We start from the raw sequence: 16,397 nt of genomic DNA, 5'->3' as shown, positions 1-16,397 counted from the left end.
ACTTCCTCAGCACAAGCCCTATTAAGTCCACGCTTTTCCAATTGAGAGTAAATCCTGTCCCCGAGAATCTTCTCCAATAAATTCCCCACCACTGCTGCAAGAGTCACCGGCCTATAATTTCCTGGATTATCCCAGTTGTGTTTCTTAAACAAAGGAACAACACTGGCTACTCTCCAGTCCTCTGGGGCCTTGCCTGTGGCTAAACAGGATACAGAGGTCTCTGTCAAGGCCCCAGAAATCTCCTCCCTTGTCTCCCTCAGTATCCTGGGATAAATTTCATCAGCCTCTGAGAACTTGTCCATCTTAATGTTTTTCAAGATACCCAACAGTACCTCCTCCTTATTATCGACATGCCCTAGAATATTAACATACCCCCTCCCCCCCCGATCTCACCATCACCCAGGGCCTTCTTGGTGAATACTGATGTGAAGTACTCATTTAGTACCTTACCCACTTCCTGACTCCATCCATAAATTCAAGAACGAGTGAACTACCTTTTCTCTAGCTACCCTCTTGCTCCTATGCCTTGGGATTCTCCTTAATTGTACTTGCCAAGGATATGTCATGGCCCCTTTTAGCCCTAATTCCTGGTTCTTTTCTACTTACTTTATACCCAATAGTTTCCAGTAAATGTAGATCAAGGAGAGGGAGCAACCTAAACATCAATGGACAGGACTCCAACATCTTGTGTCCCAGTGAACTGCCTGTTGTAGAGTGTGCATTTCCTTCAGCTCCTGCATCACCAGAATGCTGCACACAGCATGCATTAACCATGATCCAACTGAAGGATTCTACATCCACCACCACCCAATGCACTGATGAGGCATAAACACTGGAGGCCATCTTCAACTCTGGCAACAAGGGCTCAAGTTGCCCCTAGTTACTCTCCAGCCAACACATTCAGTGCTTGTCTGGCACAAATGCAAGGAACGAGTTTCAATTTCCCCAAAGCTCTCACCACCTTAAAAATACCAAGCATTCAACACCCAGCAATCACTCAGGGACTGCTCCAGTGTTTGCTGCGTGTGACATACACATGGTCAAGCTTCATTATTGCAAAGCCGAGCGGGACCGGCAGACAGAAACTAGCTCACTCTAACATTTCTCCGGAATACGCTGGCTTTGTAACAATGAGTTCAGAAACTGTGCAGTACTGGAAGGGCTCCAGGACTGGGAGTCCCTCTGCTATTTCCCCATCCCCCTCCAAAGCTGAAACCCCGTGTCCTCAACTTTAAGACACTTGGATTAATTCTCATTTGCCTCAGATACTATGGGTGAAATCACAGCAAACAGCTGTGGAAGTGAAATAGTCTAGTCCTGCACAGTGTTTGAAACATGCAATAGATGACCAATCACAGCACCAGGAAAGCAGAGCAAAATGTGTGCAAAAGACCACAGGTCAGAGAAAGCTCTCGTCTCTTACTGCAGAGTTCTCAGACATTTCCTACACTGGATGGCCCTGCAAACAGCAGCACAGAGCTGGGCACCCTACCATTGCCAGACCTGCTTATTAGTGTTCATCAACAGAAACACAAACATTACAGAGTCAGATAACCTGTGCCTCTACACCTTAGAGTCAGAGGCAGAGCACAGAAAAAGGCCCTTCGGCCCACCACGTCCATGCTGACCTTTCTGCCCATCTATACTAATCCCATTTGCCTGCATTATTTTGATACCCTTCTATGCCTTGACTACTTAAGTACTTGTCCAAAATGCCCCTCAAATGTCGTCATTGTATTTGACTCCACCACCCCTCTGGCAGTGCATTCCAGATATCAACCACTTTGAAAAAACTTTAGTATCAAACCTCCTTCCTCTCACCTTAACCCACACCCTCACACTTTTGATACTCCTAACATGGAAAAGAGATTCCGACCATCTGTCAGAATTACTTTCCCACATGCCTCTCATGGTCTGATATATAGGCGACCCCCACATTATGGGTGGGCAGTGTTCTGTTCCCAGGAAATGGCCCCTACTGCAATCTTCCACAACGCAAAACCGCATCATCTCTGCAAAAGTCAAGAAATGAGAGTTGACAAATAATTCTATTTACACCTCCCCCCCGCACCCCCCCCCCCCCACCAACATAACTTCCACAAGTGTAAATTTTTATTCCACGTCCCAGGTTTTTTGGTTGCGATCTGTGAATTCTGTAGGAGACAATTCCCGTTACCTGAACTGCTGTTGGGCAGGGTACATGGAGGCTGCAGAGCCAAGGGAGGGGTACGTGGATATTCTGGAGCACGTCTGTAGGAGGAAGTGCTAGATCTACTGAAGCACATTAGAGTAACTTAGAGTAACGGTGGGGTGTCACCTGTACTTCTGTCATGTCATCCCTTAGCCTCCTTCGCTCCACAGAGAACAGACCCAACCTATCTAATCTCTCCCCATAACTTAAGTCACATCCTTCCTACATTGTGGTGACCAGAACTGCACACAGTACTCCAAGTGCGGTCTAACCAGTGTTCTGTAAAATTGCAACATGCACCCAAACTTTTATATTCTCTGCCCCGAACTCTGAGGAGAAACTTGCTGTATGCCTTCTTCATCACCCCATCTATCTGTGCTGCCACTTTTAGGAAACTGTGTACTTGAACCCAAGGTCCCTCTGTTCACCAACATTCCTGAGTGCCCTATCATTTACTGTGCACGTCCTACCCCTATTTGACTTCACAAAATGCATCACCTTGCACTCAAATTCCATCTACCAATGCTTCACCCAACTTTACGTCTGAGCTATATCCTACTGTAGCCTTATACCACCTTCCTTGCTCTCCACACCAGCAACTTTTGTCATCTGCAAGCTTACTAATCATACTTCCCACATTCACATTCAAATGAAAAATCAAAGTATTCCAGAGGCCTATACTGTAGTTTCCAACACAGTGCACTGCTCCACCACTGTCACTGACCCACATTATTCACCACTGCTCACTATCAATATTTACATTTGCATGAAGGTTGCTAAATTTTAAAAACCAAAGCACACTGACTTGGCTAGACATCCCCTCCCAAGGTAACTGTGCTGTGGAGCAGGCAGATGGTTCAAAAGGGAAAAAAGAACTTAAGTAGCCTGGAGGTGGGATTGGAAGTCTTGCTAGAATCACTTTGCAACAGTAAGGCGGAGATCTCAACTAACATCAGGAACTGTCACTGGCGTGTTGGGCTCATTGGCATCTGGAAAGTTAAATATAAATTTTTAGTCTGCAGCACAATGGAGTACAGGCCTCGAGGACAAAGGCTCCTCCCCATCCAGCCACAATGCCCCAAACTTGTACCAGGTTCCTCCCCGACTTAGCACTACTCCCCCATGCCCAGATCACCAAGATGGTCTTTTCCCTTTGCTGACATCAAATCCAGGGAGGAGTTCTCCATCTTTTACTCTCACTTCAAATCTTCTGTATTTGTATTTTTAAATGTTTACAAGAAAGCCAATCTTGCTGTAGTGGTGCTGGATTTTTAGGGAAATTCACTGATTGCCATAACACTCCACACCATGGTCCTTCCATACATTTAGAGCAAGAGAGAGGTTCTGCTTCATTCAGTCCTCAGGCTGACACTCAAGCCCCTGCAGGGGTTATTTTCCATTCACACATGCAGTTAACAAAGCCGCAATCACAAACAGCCTCGTGTATCCCAGAATCCGAGCCGCCATCAGCAAAAGGGAAAGTTATACTCTCGTACTTGGAAGCTCGATACCAGGAAACGGAACTTGCAGCCTATGTACAGCTAAAAGCATAAAATGTACAAAGGCAGAATAAATTAATAAAACAGAACAGAACAAGCACACGACAATACAACCCTAGGACTAAAGGCAATGGGTGATGCTCAAAGACACCATAGCCAGGGATGAGAGTGATGTCACATCCCACAGCACTGTGCAATTTCAAGCAACTAGACCCAACACATTTCCGTGTGAGCTGCAGGATTGTCACCTCAGCCTCCCGTGGGGGCAGCATTACTCTGGAAGTGAAGTCAGTAGCAGCCAATGCCCGTTGCCAGCATGATCACGCCAGGTTCAGCAACACTGACACCCTCAAATGGAGTCACTGGACACATCCTTAAATTGTATTCTCCCATAATTTAGCTGGTTAAGGGACACCCATGAGACTCCAACTTGTTAAACTGTGACACAGTGCTGCATTCAGAGTCCATTCTTTTGAGCTTGGTCGCAGTGGAAGGGAAGGGGAGAAAGGAGGAGAGCACGAGATAGCATTTGAGACCAAGCATTTGCAGATGATAAGGACAGAGGTTGTGACTGAGTGACAGGGCTCACTGGAGGTAGGTAGGTGCATTCGTTAACTGTGTCCCTGCATTACTGACGGTGAGAGCAAGTGCTCACTTTCTTGCATAAACAAAGCATGCGTGCTAATAGTGCATTCAGGAAAGGGGCAAATTGAAGACATGTTAGAGAAGGGGTAAGGAAGAGAAAAACTGCACACAAGACAGTACATAGAAAAGGCTCAAGGACAAATGGGCTGCAACCAATTTGACCAGTTACAGCAGCACAGATTCAGGCAATGGGAGTTGACAGCATAGCACCTTTGCCCTGAAGAATCTATAGAGCAGCAACTATTTGTAAGCTCATTTTTAAAAGAAAATATTCTACCTGCAGTTACGTAAAAACATTCATTAGTCTCCAAAGGTAACAAACAAAATTCAGCTATGGTACAGCCGAGCACAGGAACAGCCTGCCAATATGGTGCACTACTGATCTCAGCACAGGCTGGACACCACTCCAGAAGTGGCTCCAACCTGTTTACACCTGTTTCCTTTGAAGCAGAGTATCTGCAAACTCTAGCCCAGTATATTCCTTACATGGTAACTCCAGACCAGAATGTATCATCGTGTTCTTCACAGCTGGAGGAGAGTGACGCCCATCCACCAAATCATACTCTGCATACTGAGCCTCTCCATGTATCACCGCTAGTCCCAGCCGGAGTCTCTCTGCATATGACTGTGCTCTGAAAAAGGTACATTGACAGTATTAGCATTATTGTACAGTTTTTTAATGTATACAGCTGGAAGCACATCTCCAGTTCTAAGCAAAAACACACAGTACTGTATCAAGAGTAAGCAACTACTTTAAGAGTGCACTTCCAGGCACACCAGCAAATGTCAGCTCTGGGAAAGTAGCCTTGGCAATGCCACTGACCCCACCCCTCCCTTCCAGTCCAATGGCAGGGCTGAAACACTTTGCAAATCCTACACAGTAAGCAACACTAGGATTTTGCAGAAGCAGAGCTGTACAGCACAGAAACGGCCCTCCAGCTCACCTCGTCCATGCTAACCTTTTTGTCCATCTACACTAACCCCATTTGTCTGCATTAGGTCCACATCCTTCTATGCTTTGCCTATTTAAGTGCCTGTCTAAATGCCTCTCAAACAGTGATTGTATCTGATTCCACCATGCCTGGCAGTGCATTCCAGATATCAAACACTGTGCAAATAAAAGAGCTTACCCCTCAGATTCTTTTTAAAATTCCTTCTTCTCACCTTAAACTCATGTCCTCTTGTTTTTGATACCCCAACTATAATCTTTTGATACTCATCTATAGCCTTTCAACCTCTCTTTTATCCAAATGTGCTCAGTTACTTTTGTTCAGTCTGTTGAGAAAATGACCTCAGTTCCCATCATTACAGCCATATACGATTTAATTTGTGCTCATTTACTTGATATGTGGTGGAATTGACAGCACCTGATTGAACAAACAAGAATGGACTGAAAGTGTGGACACAACAGACCGGACAGCAAGGTGTCCACACAACCAAGCTGAGGCAATGACTCCATCTGGTTAAAGGTGACAAGTGGCCTACAAGTGGCCTCTTAACAGAAAAACAATTGGACCCAGGAAATTAGGAGCACAGTTTACCATCACATAAGACAGCATCACACGGGAGGATTGCGATAAAATACAGAAAGCCATCGAGTTTTAAAGTTTCATTGCTTGGAAGAACACTTTTTGGTAGAGAGAGGAGGTGGGGGAGGGGGAGAAAAAGAGATCTGGTGAAGGAAACAGGTGTTGTGGTGGGGCCAGGGGGTGACCTAGTCGCTGGGGACAGGGCTGGTGGGCGGGGTGGGGGGGAAGGCAGCTGCTGGGGTCAGAGCCATGGGGCAAGGCAGCTGCTGGGGGCAGGGCCAGAGCCACAGCATTGGCAGGGACTGTCCAGACACACGGAGAGGTGAAGTAGCAGCAAGTGGTGATGCCAAGCCAGGTTAAAGAGATAACAAACCAGGGAAAAGAGCATGTTTTGCAGGTGGAGGTTTGCCAAGAGAATTTCAGAGCTCAGGGTCCAAGGGTTACACAGCACTGGGATGATCAGCAGACTGGAATGGGAAGTGAGTGAAGATCCAAGGAGTGCATGTCAGCAGGGGCCAAGGCACACCCTCCACACTGGCCCGCCCTCACATCAGCACCCTCACACTACACATGCGATCCTCCTTACCTCTTGGCAGCAGCAGGTGACTTTGCAACAATGATTGCATTCCTGTAATCCTGAATCTGTAAGAGAGCAGCCAGAGGTTGAAGGAGAGAATGCAACAGATATGTGATCATGGGTAGGGGGTGGGTTGGGAGAGAGGGGAATGAAATCACTGGGTACACAGATACAAATGGTGCACAGTAACACATGAAAGCAGAATGTGGTCACACAGCCGTGAACCTGCTCTACCATTCAATAGGACTGTGGCTAATTCTGTCACTTCCTGCCTGGCTCCCAATTCTCTTTGCATCCAAAAATTGATTTGATTTCAGTTTTGAAGATACTCAAGGACTGAACATCCACAGTTGTGACGTACAGAGTTCCAAAGATTCACAACTGACAGCAGACTAAAGACCCTCTCAGCTCCAAGTTAAATACCTGGCCCTTTATGCTAGGACCGTGTGCCCTGGTTCCAGAATGTCCACAGAGAGGGAACAGATACTCTGCTTGCAGCCTCATTGCCTCTCAGAGTCTGATCTCTCTCCTCTCATTCCACTTCTCCAGTATCAACTGAATTTTCTCGATCTTTTCATAAAACTTCTAAGAATTGCTCCAGTCATTCTGCACCCTAATTAGTATGCCCTCCTTTAGATGCAGAGACCAAAACCACACAGTGGCCCAAATAAGGTCTCATCAAAAAGCCTTGCAGAATCTCAGCAAGATTTCCTTAATCTTTGCATTGAAGACCAAAATACCATTTGCTTCTCGCCCGCTGTAAGTTCACCACCCCAAACCAGCCACCCGGGTCCCTCCAAACATGAACAGTGACTGAATTGTGTGTTTAAACCCTAGATTATTTTAAAACTTTATTCCTACAGCACGGTAACAGGCCCTTCCGGCCCAACGAGCCTGTGCCACCCAATTACACCCAAGTTAACCTACTAGCTCCAGCTGCGTCCTTCTTGGCCACTTGCTTACCTGGTCTGTGCCCTTTTGCAGACACCGTGTGCTCCTCTCAGCTCATTCTCTCACCTGCTGCATCAACAGCAAATGCTGACATGTCAATGGTAGAGCTGGGGCCCAATACTGGTCCCCATGGCAACCCATCATTGTATGCCAACCTGAAAACGACAACTGTTTGTGTTCCTTTAATCAATCCTCCATCAAACGTGTTACACCTACAACATTTTACACGGCACCTTATTGAATGCCTTTTGAAAATCCAGATGTGCTACACGCCAGTGGTTCCCTACACCTGCCCTGGTAGTTACATCCACAATACTCACAGGATGTGACAATCTGTTGACTGCTCGTTCTCAACCCACCTACTTGATAATTCCATATTTTTCTCTGCCTTCTTTGGTGTTATATTTGTTAATTTCACTCTCACGCCTGTCCCCAAATCTAGAGAATTGTGGAAGATCATCTCTACTGCGGCTTCCACTCTTTTACAACCGAAGGGCACAGGCTCTCAGCTCAGCGGAATTGCCCTACTTTAGTCCCCTTAACTTCTCCAGTACTTCCTCTTTGGTGATATTAATAATATTTAGTCTGACACTGACACTCAGGGGTGGCACACGGACGCAGCAGTTAACATTGAGTATGTAGGGAGTATGATTAGCAAGTTTGTAGACAACACAAAAATATGAGTTGTAAATAACAAAGTTGTTTAAATCAGTGGAAAGTTGTGCTGAGTGATGGCAGATGGAATTTAATCCAGACAAGTCATGCACTTTGGGAGGTCAAATTCTGCCAGGACATATGGAGTAAATGGCAGGGACCTTAGGAGCATTGATGTTGAGAGACCTTAGGGTGCAAGTCCATAGCTCCCTGAAAGTGGTGACACTGGTGGGTAGGGTAATGAAGAAGACATTTGCCGAGGCATTAAGTCCAAGAGTTGGGACATCATGTTGCAGCTGTACAAAACATTGGTTAGACCACACTCACAGTACTGTGTACAGTTCTGGTCATCACGCTACAGGTAGGATGTGGTAGCAAAAGAGAGTTCAGAAGAGGTTCACCAGGAAATTGCCTGGAATGGAGAGATTGGGTTTATTCTCATTGGAGCGTAGGAAGCTGAGGGGTGACCAGACCGAAGTTTATAAAATGATGAGGGGCATAGATAAGATAGATAGTCAGAATCCTTTTCCCCAGGTCTGGGGAGTCTAGACCCAGAGGGCATAAATTTAAGGTGAGAGGGGAGAAATTTAAGGGAGACCCGAGGGCTAAGTTTTTCCACACAGAGGGTGAATATTTGGAATGAACCACCAGAAGGTAGAGGAGCCAGATACAATTCGAACATTTAAAAGGCATTTGGACAGGTACTTGGATACAGGTCTAATGCAGGCAAATGGGATTAGCGTAACAGGCATGGATGAAGTGGGCTGAAGGACCCTTCTGTGCTGTGTTTCTCTATGATTCTAAACGTTTTGGAGAAGGTCTACTGGGGATTCACTCAGAGACTACTTTTCTTAATCGCTTGGATGGATTGAACTTTAGAGAATGTGTGTAGATGGACAATGAAGCAAGGATTAACACACAAGGCAGTGGATAGACAACACACCACTGGGCTATCGTTTCCCATTAGGGTCAGGGCATTGAAGTAATAGAAAGTGAACTACGAGTTTAGAGTGGGAAACTATAGTTAGATAGGAAGAGATGTGGCAATTACTTCCAATTAGCACAGAAGCCAAAGAAAATTTACAAGAGCATACAAAACAAAGAGGTTTTGTAGAGTGAAGAAAGCAGCCTTCCACTGCTGAATGATGAGCAGTCAACAATATTTAATTACCACAATAAAGGAAAGAGGTTCCAACACAGTAAACTTTGGATGAAGGGAATCTGACATAAAGCAAAAATTACAGAAACGTTCAACAGATTACACAGCATTAGTGTGGAGAGAGAAAGGAAGCACCTGTAAGGTTTAGGAAGCTGAATTCAAACAGGGTCCTTAAGGAAGCGGGATAGAATTTAAACAGGGATTCCAGACAGCTAAAAGGCCCAGGAAACGTCCTTGGTGAGTAGGTTTAAAGATAATCCCAAGGCATTTTACACATACATGAAAAACAAGAGGGTAACTAGGGAGAGAGGAGGACCAAAGACAAAGAAGGGTATTTATGCCTGGAGTCAGAGGGAATGGGTAATGGGTAACAGGTACTTTGCATCAGTATTCACCAAGGAGAAGGACATGGGGCTGGCGAGATCAGGGATATACTGATATTCTAGGGCACATTGATACAATGGTGGCAGTGGTGTTAGGTCTCTTGAAGAGCACAGAGAATGTTATGTGCCTGGAATGCACTACCAGTCCTTATTGAGGGGTCAGCAGTGGAAAGGGTGAGCAGCTTCAGAGGATCTATCCTGGGCCCAACACATTGAGGCAATCACAAAGAAGCCACGTCCTACTTAGTTAGGATTTGGTATGTCTAAGACTTTTGCAAATTTCTATAGATGTGCAGTGGAGAGTATTCTGACTAGTTGCATCACTGCCTGGTATGGAGGGTCCAATACACAGGATTGGAAGAGGCTGCAGAGGGTTGTAGACTCAGCCAGCTCCATCACCAACACAACCCTCCACACCATCGAAGACATCTTCAAGAGGCGGCGTTTCAAGAAGGCAGCGTCTCAAGAAGGCAGCGTCCATCACAAAGGACCCTCACTGTCCGGGACATGCCCTTTTCTCGTTACGACCATTGGGGAGAAGGTACAGGATCCTGAAGACCCACACTCAATGATTTAGGAACAGCTTCTTCTCCTTTGCCATCATTTTTCTGAACAGTCCATGAACATTACTTTGTTATTCCTTTTTTTTCCTGTACTATTTATTTTGTAATTTATAGTGATTTTATGTCTTTGCACTGTACTGCTGCAGCAAAACAACAAATTTCATGCTTTGAATGATAATAAACCTGATTCTGTGGTAGTGGTGGAAGCAGACATGATAATGGCATTTAGAGAGGCACATGAACATGAGGGATACGGATTAAGTGCAGGCAGATAGGTTTGTTTAATTTGGCATTATGGCCAGCACAAACATTGTGGGCTGAAGGGCCTGTTCCTATGCTGTACTGTTCTGTCTATGACATTTACAGGTATGTGCAATTGGAATTGAGCGACTCATGAGGAATATAGGGGGGTGTCAGAAAGCTTGAGAAAGGAATTAGGAGGGCAAAGAGGGGCCATGAAATATCTTTGGCAAGAAAGATTAACAAGAATGTCAAGGCAATCTATAAGTATATCAGGAACAGTAGGGCAGCCAGGGAAAGCGTGGGTCCCCTTGGGGTCTGAAGGGGTAATCTGTGTGTCAAGCCAGGGGATAAGCCAAGTTTTAACTAAATACTTCTCACCTGTGTTCACCAAGGTGAAGGACATGGAAGATATTGAGCAGGTCAGTATTAAAAGGAGAGGTGCTAGACGCCATGGAACACGAGGGTTGATAAATCCATAGGACTACCGCAGGATGGGATGGTAAGCAAAGGAGATGGCTGGGGCCCAGAGATATTTACATCTTCGTTAGACACAGGTGAGGTAGCAGAAGGCTGGAGAATAATTAATGCTGTTCCTTAAGTTAAGAAGGGCAGCAGGGATAAGCCAGAACTAAGAAGATTGACGAGGGCAGTATGGTAGGTGTAGTCTATATGGACTTTTTACTAAAGCACTTGAGAAAGTAATTTAGGGCCCGTGAGGAATATAGGGTAGCGAGGAAGGAACTTAAGAAAGGGCTGAGGAGAGCTAGAAGGGGCCATGAAAAGGCTTTGGCTAGTAGGGTTGAGGAAAATCCCAAGGCCTTTTTCAAGTATGTGAAGGGTAGGAGGATGGCTAGGGTAAAGGTAGGTCCGATTAAGGACAAAGGTGGGAGAATTTGCCTGGAGGCGGCGGAAGTGGGAGAAGTTCTCAATGAGTACTTCTCTTCGGTATTCACCAGGGAGAGGGGTCTTGATGACGCGGAAGGGAGTGCTGGTAGGGGTAATGTTCTTGAGGTTGTAGATATCAAGAGAGAGGATGTGTTGAAGTTGTTAAGTAATATCAAGACAGATAAATCTCCGGGGCCTGACGGGATTTTCCCCAGGCTGCTTCGAGAGGCGAGGGGGGAGATTGTTGAACCGCTGGTAAGGATCTTTGAGTCCTCGTTGTCCACGGGGATGGTGCCGGAGGATTGGAGGGTGGCGAATGTTGTCCCCTTGTTCAAAAAAGGTAATAGGGATAGGCCAGGGAATTATAGACCGGTGAGCCTTACGTCTGTGGTGGGTAAGCTGTTAGAAAGGATTCTAAGGGATAGGATTTATGAACACCTAGAGAATCATGGACTGATTAGGGACAGCCAGCATGACTTTGTGAAGGGAAGATCTTGCCTCACAAGCCTGATAGAGTTCTTTGAGGAGGTGACCAGGAAAATTGATGAGGGCAGTGCGGTGGATGTGGTTTACATAGATTTTAGTAAGGCGTTTGATAAGGTTCCTCATGGTAGGCTTCTTCAGAAGGTCAGAGGCCGAGGGATCCAAGGAAGCTTGGCTGTGTGGATTAGGAATTGGCTTGCATGTAGAAAGCAGAGGGTTGTGGTGGAAGGAGTGCCCTCGGATTGGAAGGCAGTGACTAGTGGTGTCCCGCAGGGATCGGTTCTGGGACCTCTACTTTTTGTGATATTTATAGATGACTTAGATGAGGGGGTGGAGGGCTGGGTTAGTAAGTTTGCGGACGACACTAAGATAGGCGGTGTTGTGGATAGTGTGGAGGGCTGTCGGAGCTTACAGAGGGATATTGATAGGATGCAGAGCTGGGCTGTCAAGTTGCAGATGGAGTTCAATCCGGAGAAGTGTGAGGTGGTACACTTTGGAAGGACAAACTCCAAGGCAGAGTACAAGGTAAATGGCAGGGTTCTGGGCAGTGTGGAGGAGCAGAAGGATCTGGGGGTTCATATCCACAGATCACTGAAAGTTACCTCACAGGTAGATAGGGTAGTTATGAAAGCTTATGGGATGTTAGCTTTCATAAATCGTGGGATTGAGTTTAAGAGCCGCGAGGAGATGATGCAGCTTTACAAAACTCTAGTTAGGCCACACTTAGAGTACTGTGTTCAGTTCTGGTCGTCTCATTATAGGAAGGACGTGGAGGCGTTGGAGAGGGTGCAGAGGAGATTTACCAGGATGCTGCCTGGATTAGAGAGTATTGAATATGAGGAGAGGCTTAAGGTGCTAGGGCTTTATTCACTGGAAAGGAGGAGGATGAGAGGAGACATGATAGAGGTATATAAAATATTGAGAGGAATAGATAGAGTAGACAGTCAGCGCCTCCTTCCCAGGGCACCAATGCTCAAGACAAGAGGGCATGGCTTTAAGCTTATGGGTGGGAGGTTCAGAGGAGATGTCAGGGGGAGGTTTTTCACCCAGAGAGTGGTTGGTGCATGGAATGTACTGCCTGGGGTGGTGTTGGAGGCAGATACATTGGACAGGTTCAAGAGCTTGTTGGATAGGCATATGGAGGATTGTGGGATGGGGGGATATGCGGGAGGAAGGGGTTAGGTAGTGTGGGGGTGTTTTGGCCCAAGGGCCTGTTTTGTGCTGTATGGTTCTATGGTTCTAAAGTTCTAAAGTGTCAGATAGTAGTCTGACCCAGGAGGTTAAGCCACACAGGATCCAAGGTGTGCTGGCAAATTGGATCCAAAATTGGCTTAGTGATAGGAGGCAAAGGGTAGTGGTGGAAGGATGCTTTTCTGATTGGAAGTCTGCGACCAGTAACGTATCACAGGGATCAATGTGGGGACTTTTGCTGTCCGTGATGTACGTTAACAACTTGAACGTGAATGTAGGAGGTATGATGAGTAAACTTGCGGATGACAAGAAAATTGTGTCAGAGGAAGGTTGTCTCAGACTATAAGCAGAATGTAGGTCAGATGGAAAGTTGGGCAGAGCATCGGCAGATGGAATTTAATCCCGACAACTGTGAGATAATGCATTTTGGGAAGTCAAACAGGGGTAGGACATAAACAGTAAATGGTAGAGCACCAAGGAATGTTCATGAACAATGGGACCTTGGGGTTCAAGTCCATAGTTCCCTGTAAGTGGCAACACAAGTAGATAGGGTGGTGAAGAAAGCATATGGCACTCTTGCCTTCATAGATCAGGGCACAGAATATAAAAGTTGGCATGCTATTTTGCAATTTTACATAATACTGGTTAGACCTCACCTGAAGTATTGTGTGCAGTTCTGATCGCCACACTGTATGAAGGATGTGGTTGTGCTGGAAATAGTGCAGAGAAGATTCACCAGGATGTTGCTCAGATTGGAGGACTTTAGTTATGGGGAGAGATTGATAGGCTGGGGTTTTCCCTGGAGTGAAGGAGGCTGAGGGCTGACCCGCGAGAGGTGTATAAAAAGATTAGAGGCATAGATGGGGTAGATAGTTAAAATCTTTTCCCCATAGCAAGGGTGTCAAAAACAAGCAGCACAGGTTTAAGGTGAGGGAAAGGAGTTTTAAAGGGAACTTGAGGGAAAGTATTTTTTTTAAAACAGTGGTCAATATCTGGAACTTGCTGCCAGAGGAGGTGGTGGTGTCAGATAGAGTGACTACATTTCAGAGAGATTTAGACAGGCGCTTGAGTAGGCAAGGCATTGAAGGATATAGACCTAATGCAGGCAAATGGCATTGGTGCAGATGGACAAAAAGGTCAGCATGAACATGGTGGGCTGAAGGGCCTAGCTTTTGGGGTCCACCCCGAATGACTCAAGTTGCAAGTCATTCTAATTAACCTAAAAACAATATATTAGCAGTGGACAGAGGCAATAGCACCCTGTTTCTGTGCCCAGATGAAGCATAATCCAAAATCTCACCTCATCCTGAATGTACTGCAGTAGAAATGGTGATGCCCGAAGGTTGTCAACAGGAATGTTGAAGAAACCTTGGATCTCCTTCTGATGAAGGTCCATTGTGATAATGTGGGTTAATCCTGGAAACAATACACACAACCTTCAGCAAGCAATGGGGAGTCAATTGATATTAGGATTAAATTTGCTTCATCAAAACCTGAGGTTGTCATTCTCTCCAGCTGCAATATAAACAACCATGGGGCCCCAAGGACACTGCATACTTCACCCCAAACACTGTTCACTTTGTCTCAAAAGCTCCTCACCTGCTTTGGCCAACATGCACGCAAGCAGTTTGCAAACAATGGAGCCCCTCTTCCTCATTTTACACTGCTTGCTGTAGGGGAAGTAGGGAATCACTCCAATGATGTTCCGGGCACATGAAGTCCTGCAGGCGTAGGCCATGATTAGCAATTCCATCACAGCCGTGTTAACATCTCTGCAAAACACAAATTTATTAGCCTGCTCAGGGTATCACCAATAGCATCTTCATTCAACTTCAGCAAGACCATCAATGGAAACCGCACTGCCCATTCCTTCTACAATTAAGAATGAGTCGCAAAGTGCCCAAGTCTACAGAGTGCTAAATCCATAACTTAGTGAGTTTTAATACTAAACAAGCAGTCTGAGAGAGAACAGAGGATAGTGAATCTTGAGAGTCAAGTGCATTAAAAAAGATTAATAGTTTAAACAAGATGCTTATCAGATTCCAAGGGAACAGATGTTTTCGATCATGGATAAGCAACTGCGACCTGGTGGTTGCAGTTCCTGCACCATGCTGGAGGTCTTCTGTGTTCTGGAAACCACATCTGCCCCAAGAGTGTCCAGTTACTTCAGTTCAAGCTCTAGACTCAGAGGAGTATCAGGGAGGCAGAGAGTTTCCTGTGGAATTCCCCCTCCATTCCCTCACCATACTCCAAGGAGATATGGATGCACGTTGTCATCTTCCAAAATTCCATACATTCTTGAACAGTTCTCTCAGAGTGGAAGGTAGCAAAAGTAACCCCATCTTTTATGAAAGGTGGGAGAGGGAAAACAGGGGAGCTACAGATAAGTTAGCTTGCCATCAGTGGTCAGTAAAATGCTAGAATCTATAACTAGGGAAGTAGGAACAGGGAAAATAACATGTGATTTATGAAACAGACGTTGTGTTTGACATGAGGTCAACCGATTTCTGAATATTAAAAGTACCAAGAGATTTGTGGCTAGTGCAGGAAAGTGGTAGAGGCAAAAGATCAGCCTTACTGACCTTCTTGAGAGCACAAGATCACGATCACAAGACTAGGGAGCAGAAGTAGGCCATTCGGCCCATCATGTCTGCTCCAAGGAAAAGGGAAAAAAAGAAATGAGAAATGGGGGGGGGGGGGGGGGGGGGGGGGCGGTGAAGGAAAAAACTATTCTAATCCCAATTCCCAGCCTTATCCCCATATCCCTTGATACCCCGACTATTTAGATATCTATATCTCTTCCTTAAATGCCTCCAATGATCTGGCCTCCACTGCTGTACCTGGCAAGGAATTCCACAAATTCACCACCCTCTGGCTAAAGAAATTTCTCCTCATCTCCGTTTTGAAACTGTACCCTCTAATTCTAAGATTGTGCCCTCTGGTCCTGGACTCACCCACCAAGGGAAACAGCCTAGCCACATCTACTGTCCAGTCCTTTCAACATTTTAAACGTCTCTATGAGGTCCCCTCTCATTCTTCCGTACTCCAGTGAGTACAGTCCAAGAGCCGACAAGCACTCATCATACGCAAGCCCTTTCGTTCCGGGAATCATCCTCGTAAATCTCCTCTGAACCCTCTCCAACATCAGCACATCCTTCCTAAGATATGGGGCCCGAAACTGTACACAGTATTCCAAATGAAGCCTCACTAGTGCCCCGTAGAGCCTCATCAACACTTCCTTATTTTTATGCACTATACCTCTCGAAATGAATGCCAACATAGCATTCACTTTCTTTACCACCGATCCGATGTGGTGGTTAACCTTTAAGGTATCCTGCACGAGTACCCCCAAGTCCCTTTGTACTTCTGTACTTTGAATTTTCTCTCCTTCTACATAATAATCTGCCCGTTTATTTCTGTTTCCAAAGTGTACCACTGCACTTC

The 16,397-nt window shown here is 45.8% G+C and overlaps 1 protein-coding gene across 11 annotated transcripts in view; it reads right to left on the bottom strand.

Moving 5' to 3' along the window:
- Window positions 1–16,397, bottom strand: part of LOC127579752 (phosphoribosyl pyrophosphate synthase-associated protein 1) — an 81,350-nt gene that overhangs the window by 12,255 nt on the left and 52,698 nt on the right. For 10 of the 11 annotated variants that reach the window (XM_052032641.1, XM_052032638.1, XM_052032639.1 and 7 more), the window contains exons 5-9: window positions 14,553–14,725; window positions 14,254–14,369; window positions 6,451–6,506; window positions 4,822–4,967; window positions 3,688–3,732 (exon numbers count right to left, since the gene is read on the bottom strand). In XM_052032641.1, the coding sequence (XP_051888601.1) occupies window positions 3,688–3,732; window positions 4,822–4,967; window positions 6,451–6,506; window positions 14,254–14,369; window positions 14,553–14,725 (536 nt within the window). The remainder of the gene's footprint in view (window positions 1–3,687; window positions 3,733–4,821; window positions 4,968–6,450; window positions 6,507–14,253; window positions 14,370–14,552; window positions 14,726–16,397) is intronic. The other variant, XM_052032642.1, reaches the window with a different exon arrangement.

This window comes from Pristis pectinata, chromosome 18 (assembly GCF_009764475.1).
Source record: "Pristis pectinata isolate sPriPec2 chromosome 18, sPriPec2.1.pri, whole genome shotgun sequence".
Taxonomy (NCBI): Eukaryota; Metazoa; Chordata; class Chondrichthyes; order Rhinopristiformes; family Pristidae; genus Pristis; species Pristis pectinata.
Note: the sequence above shows the minus strand (reverse complement) of the source record. Positions and strands in the feature narration are given on the sequence as shown.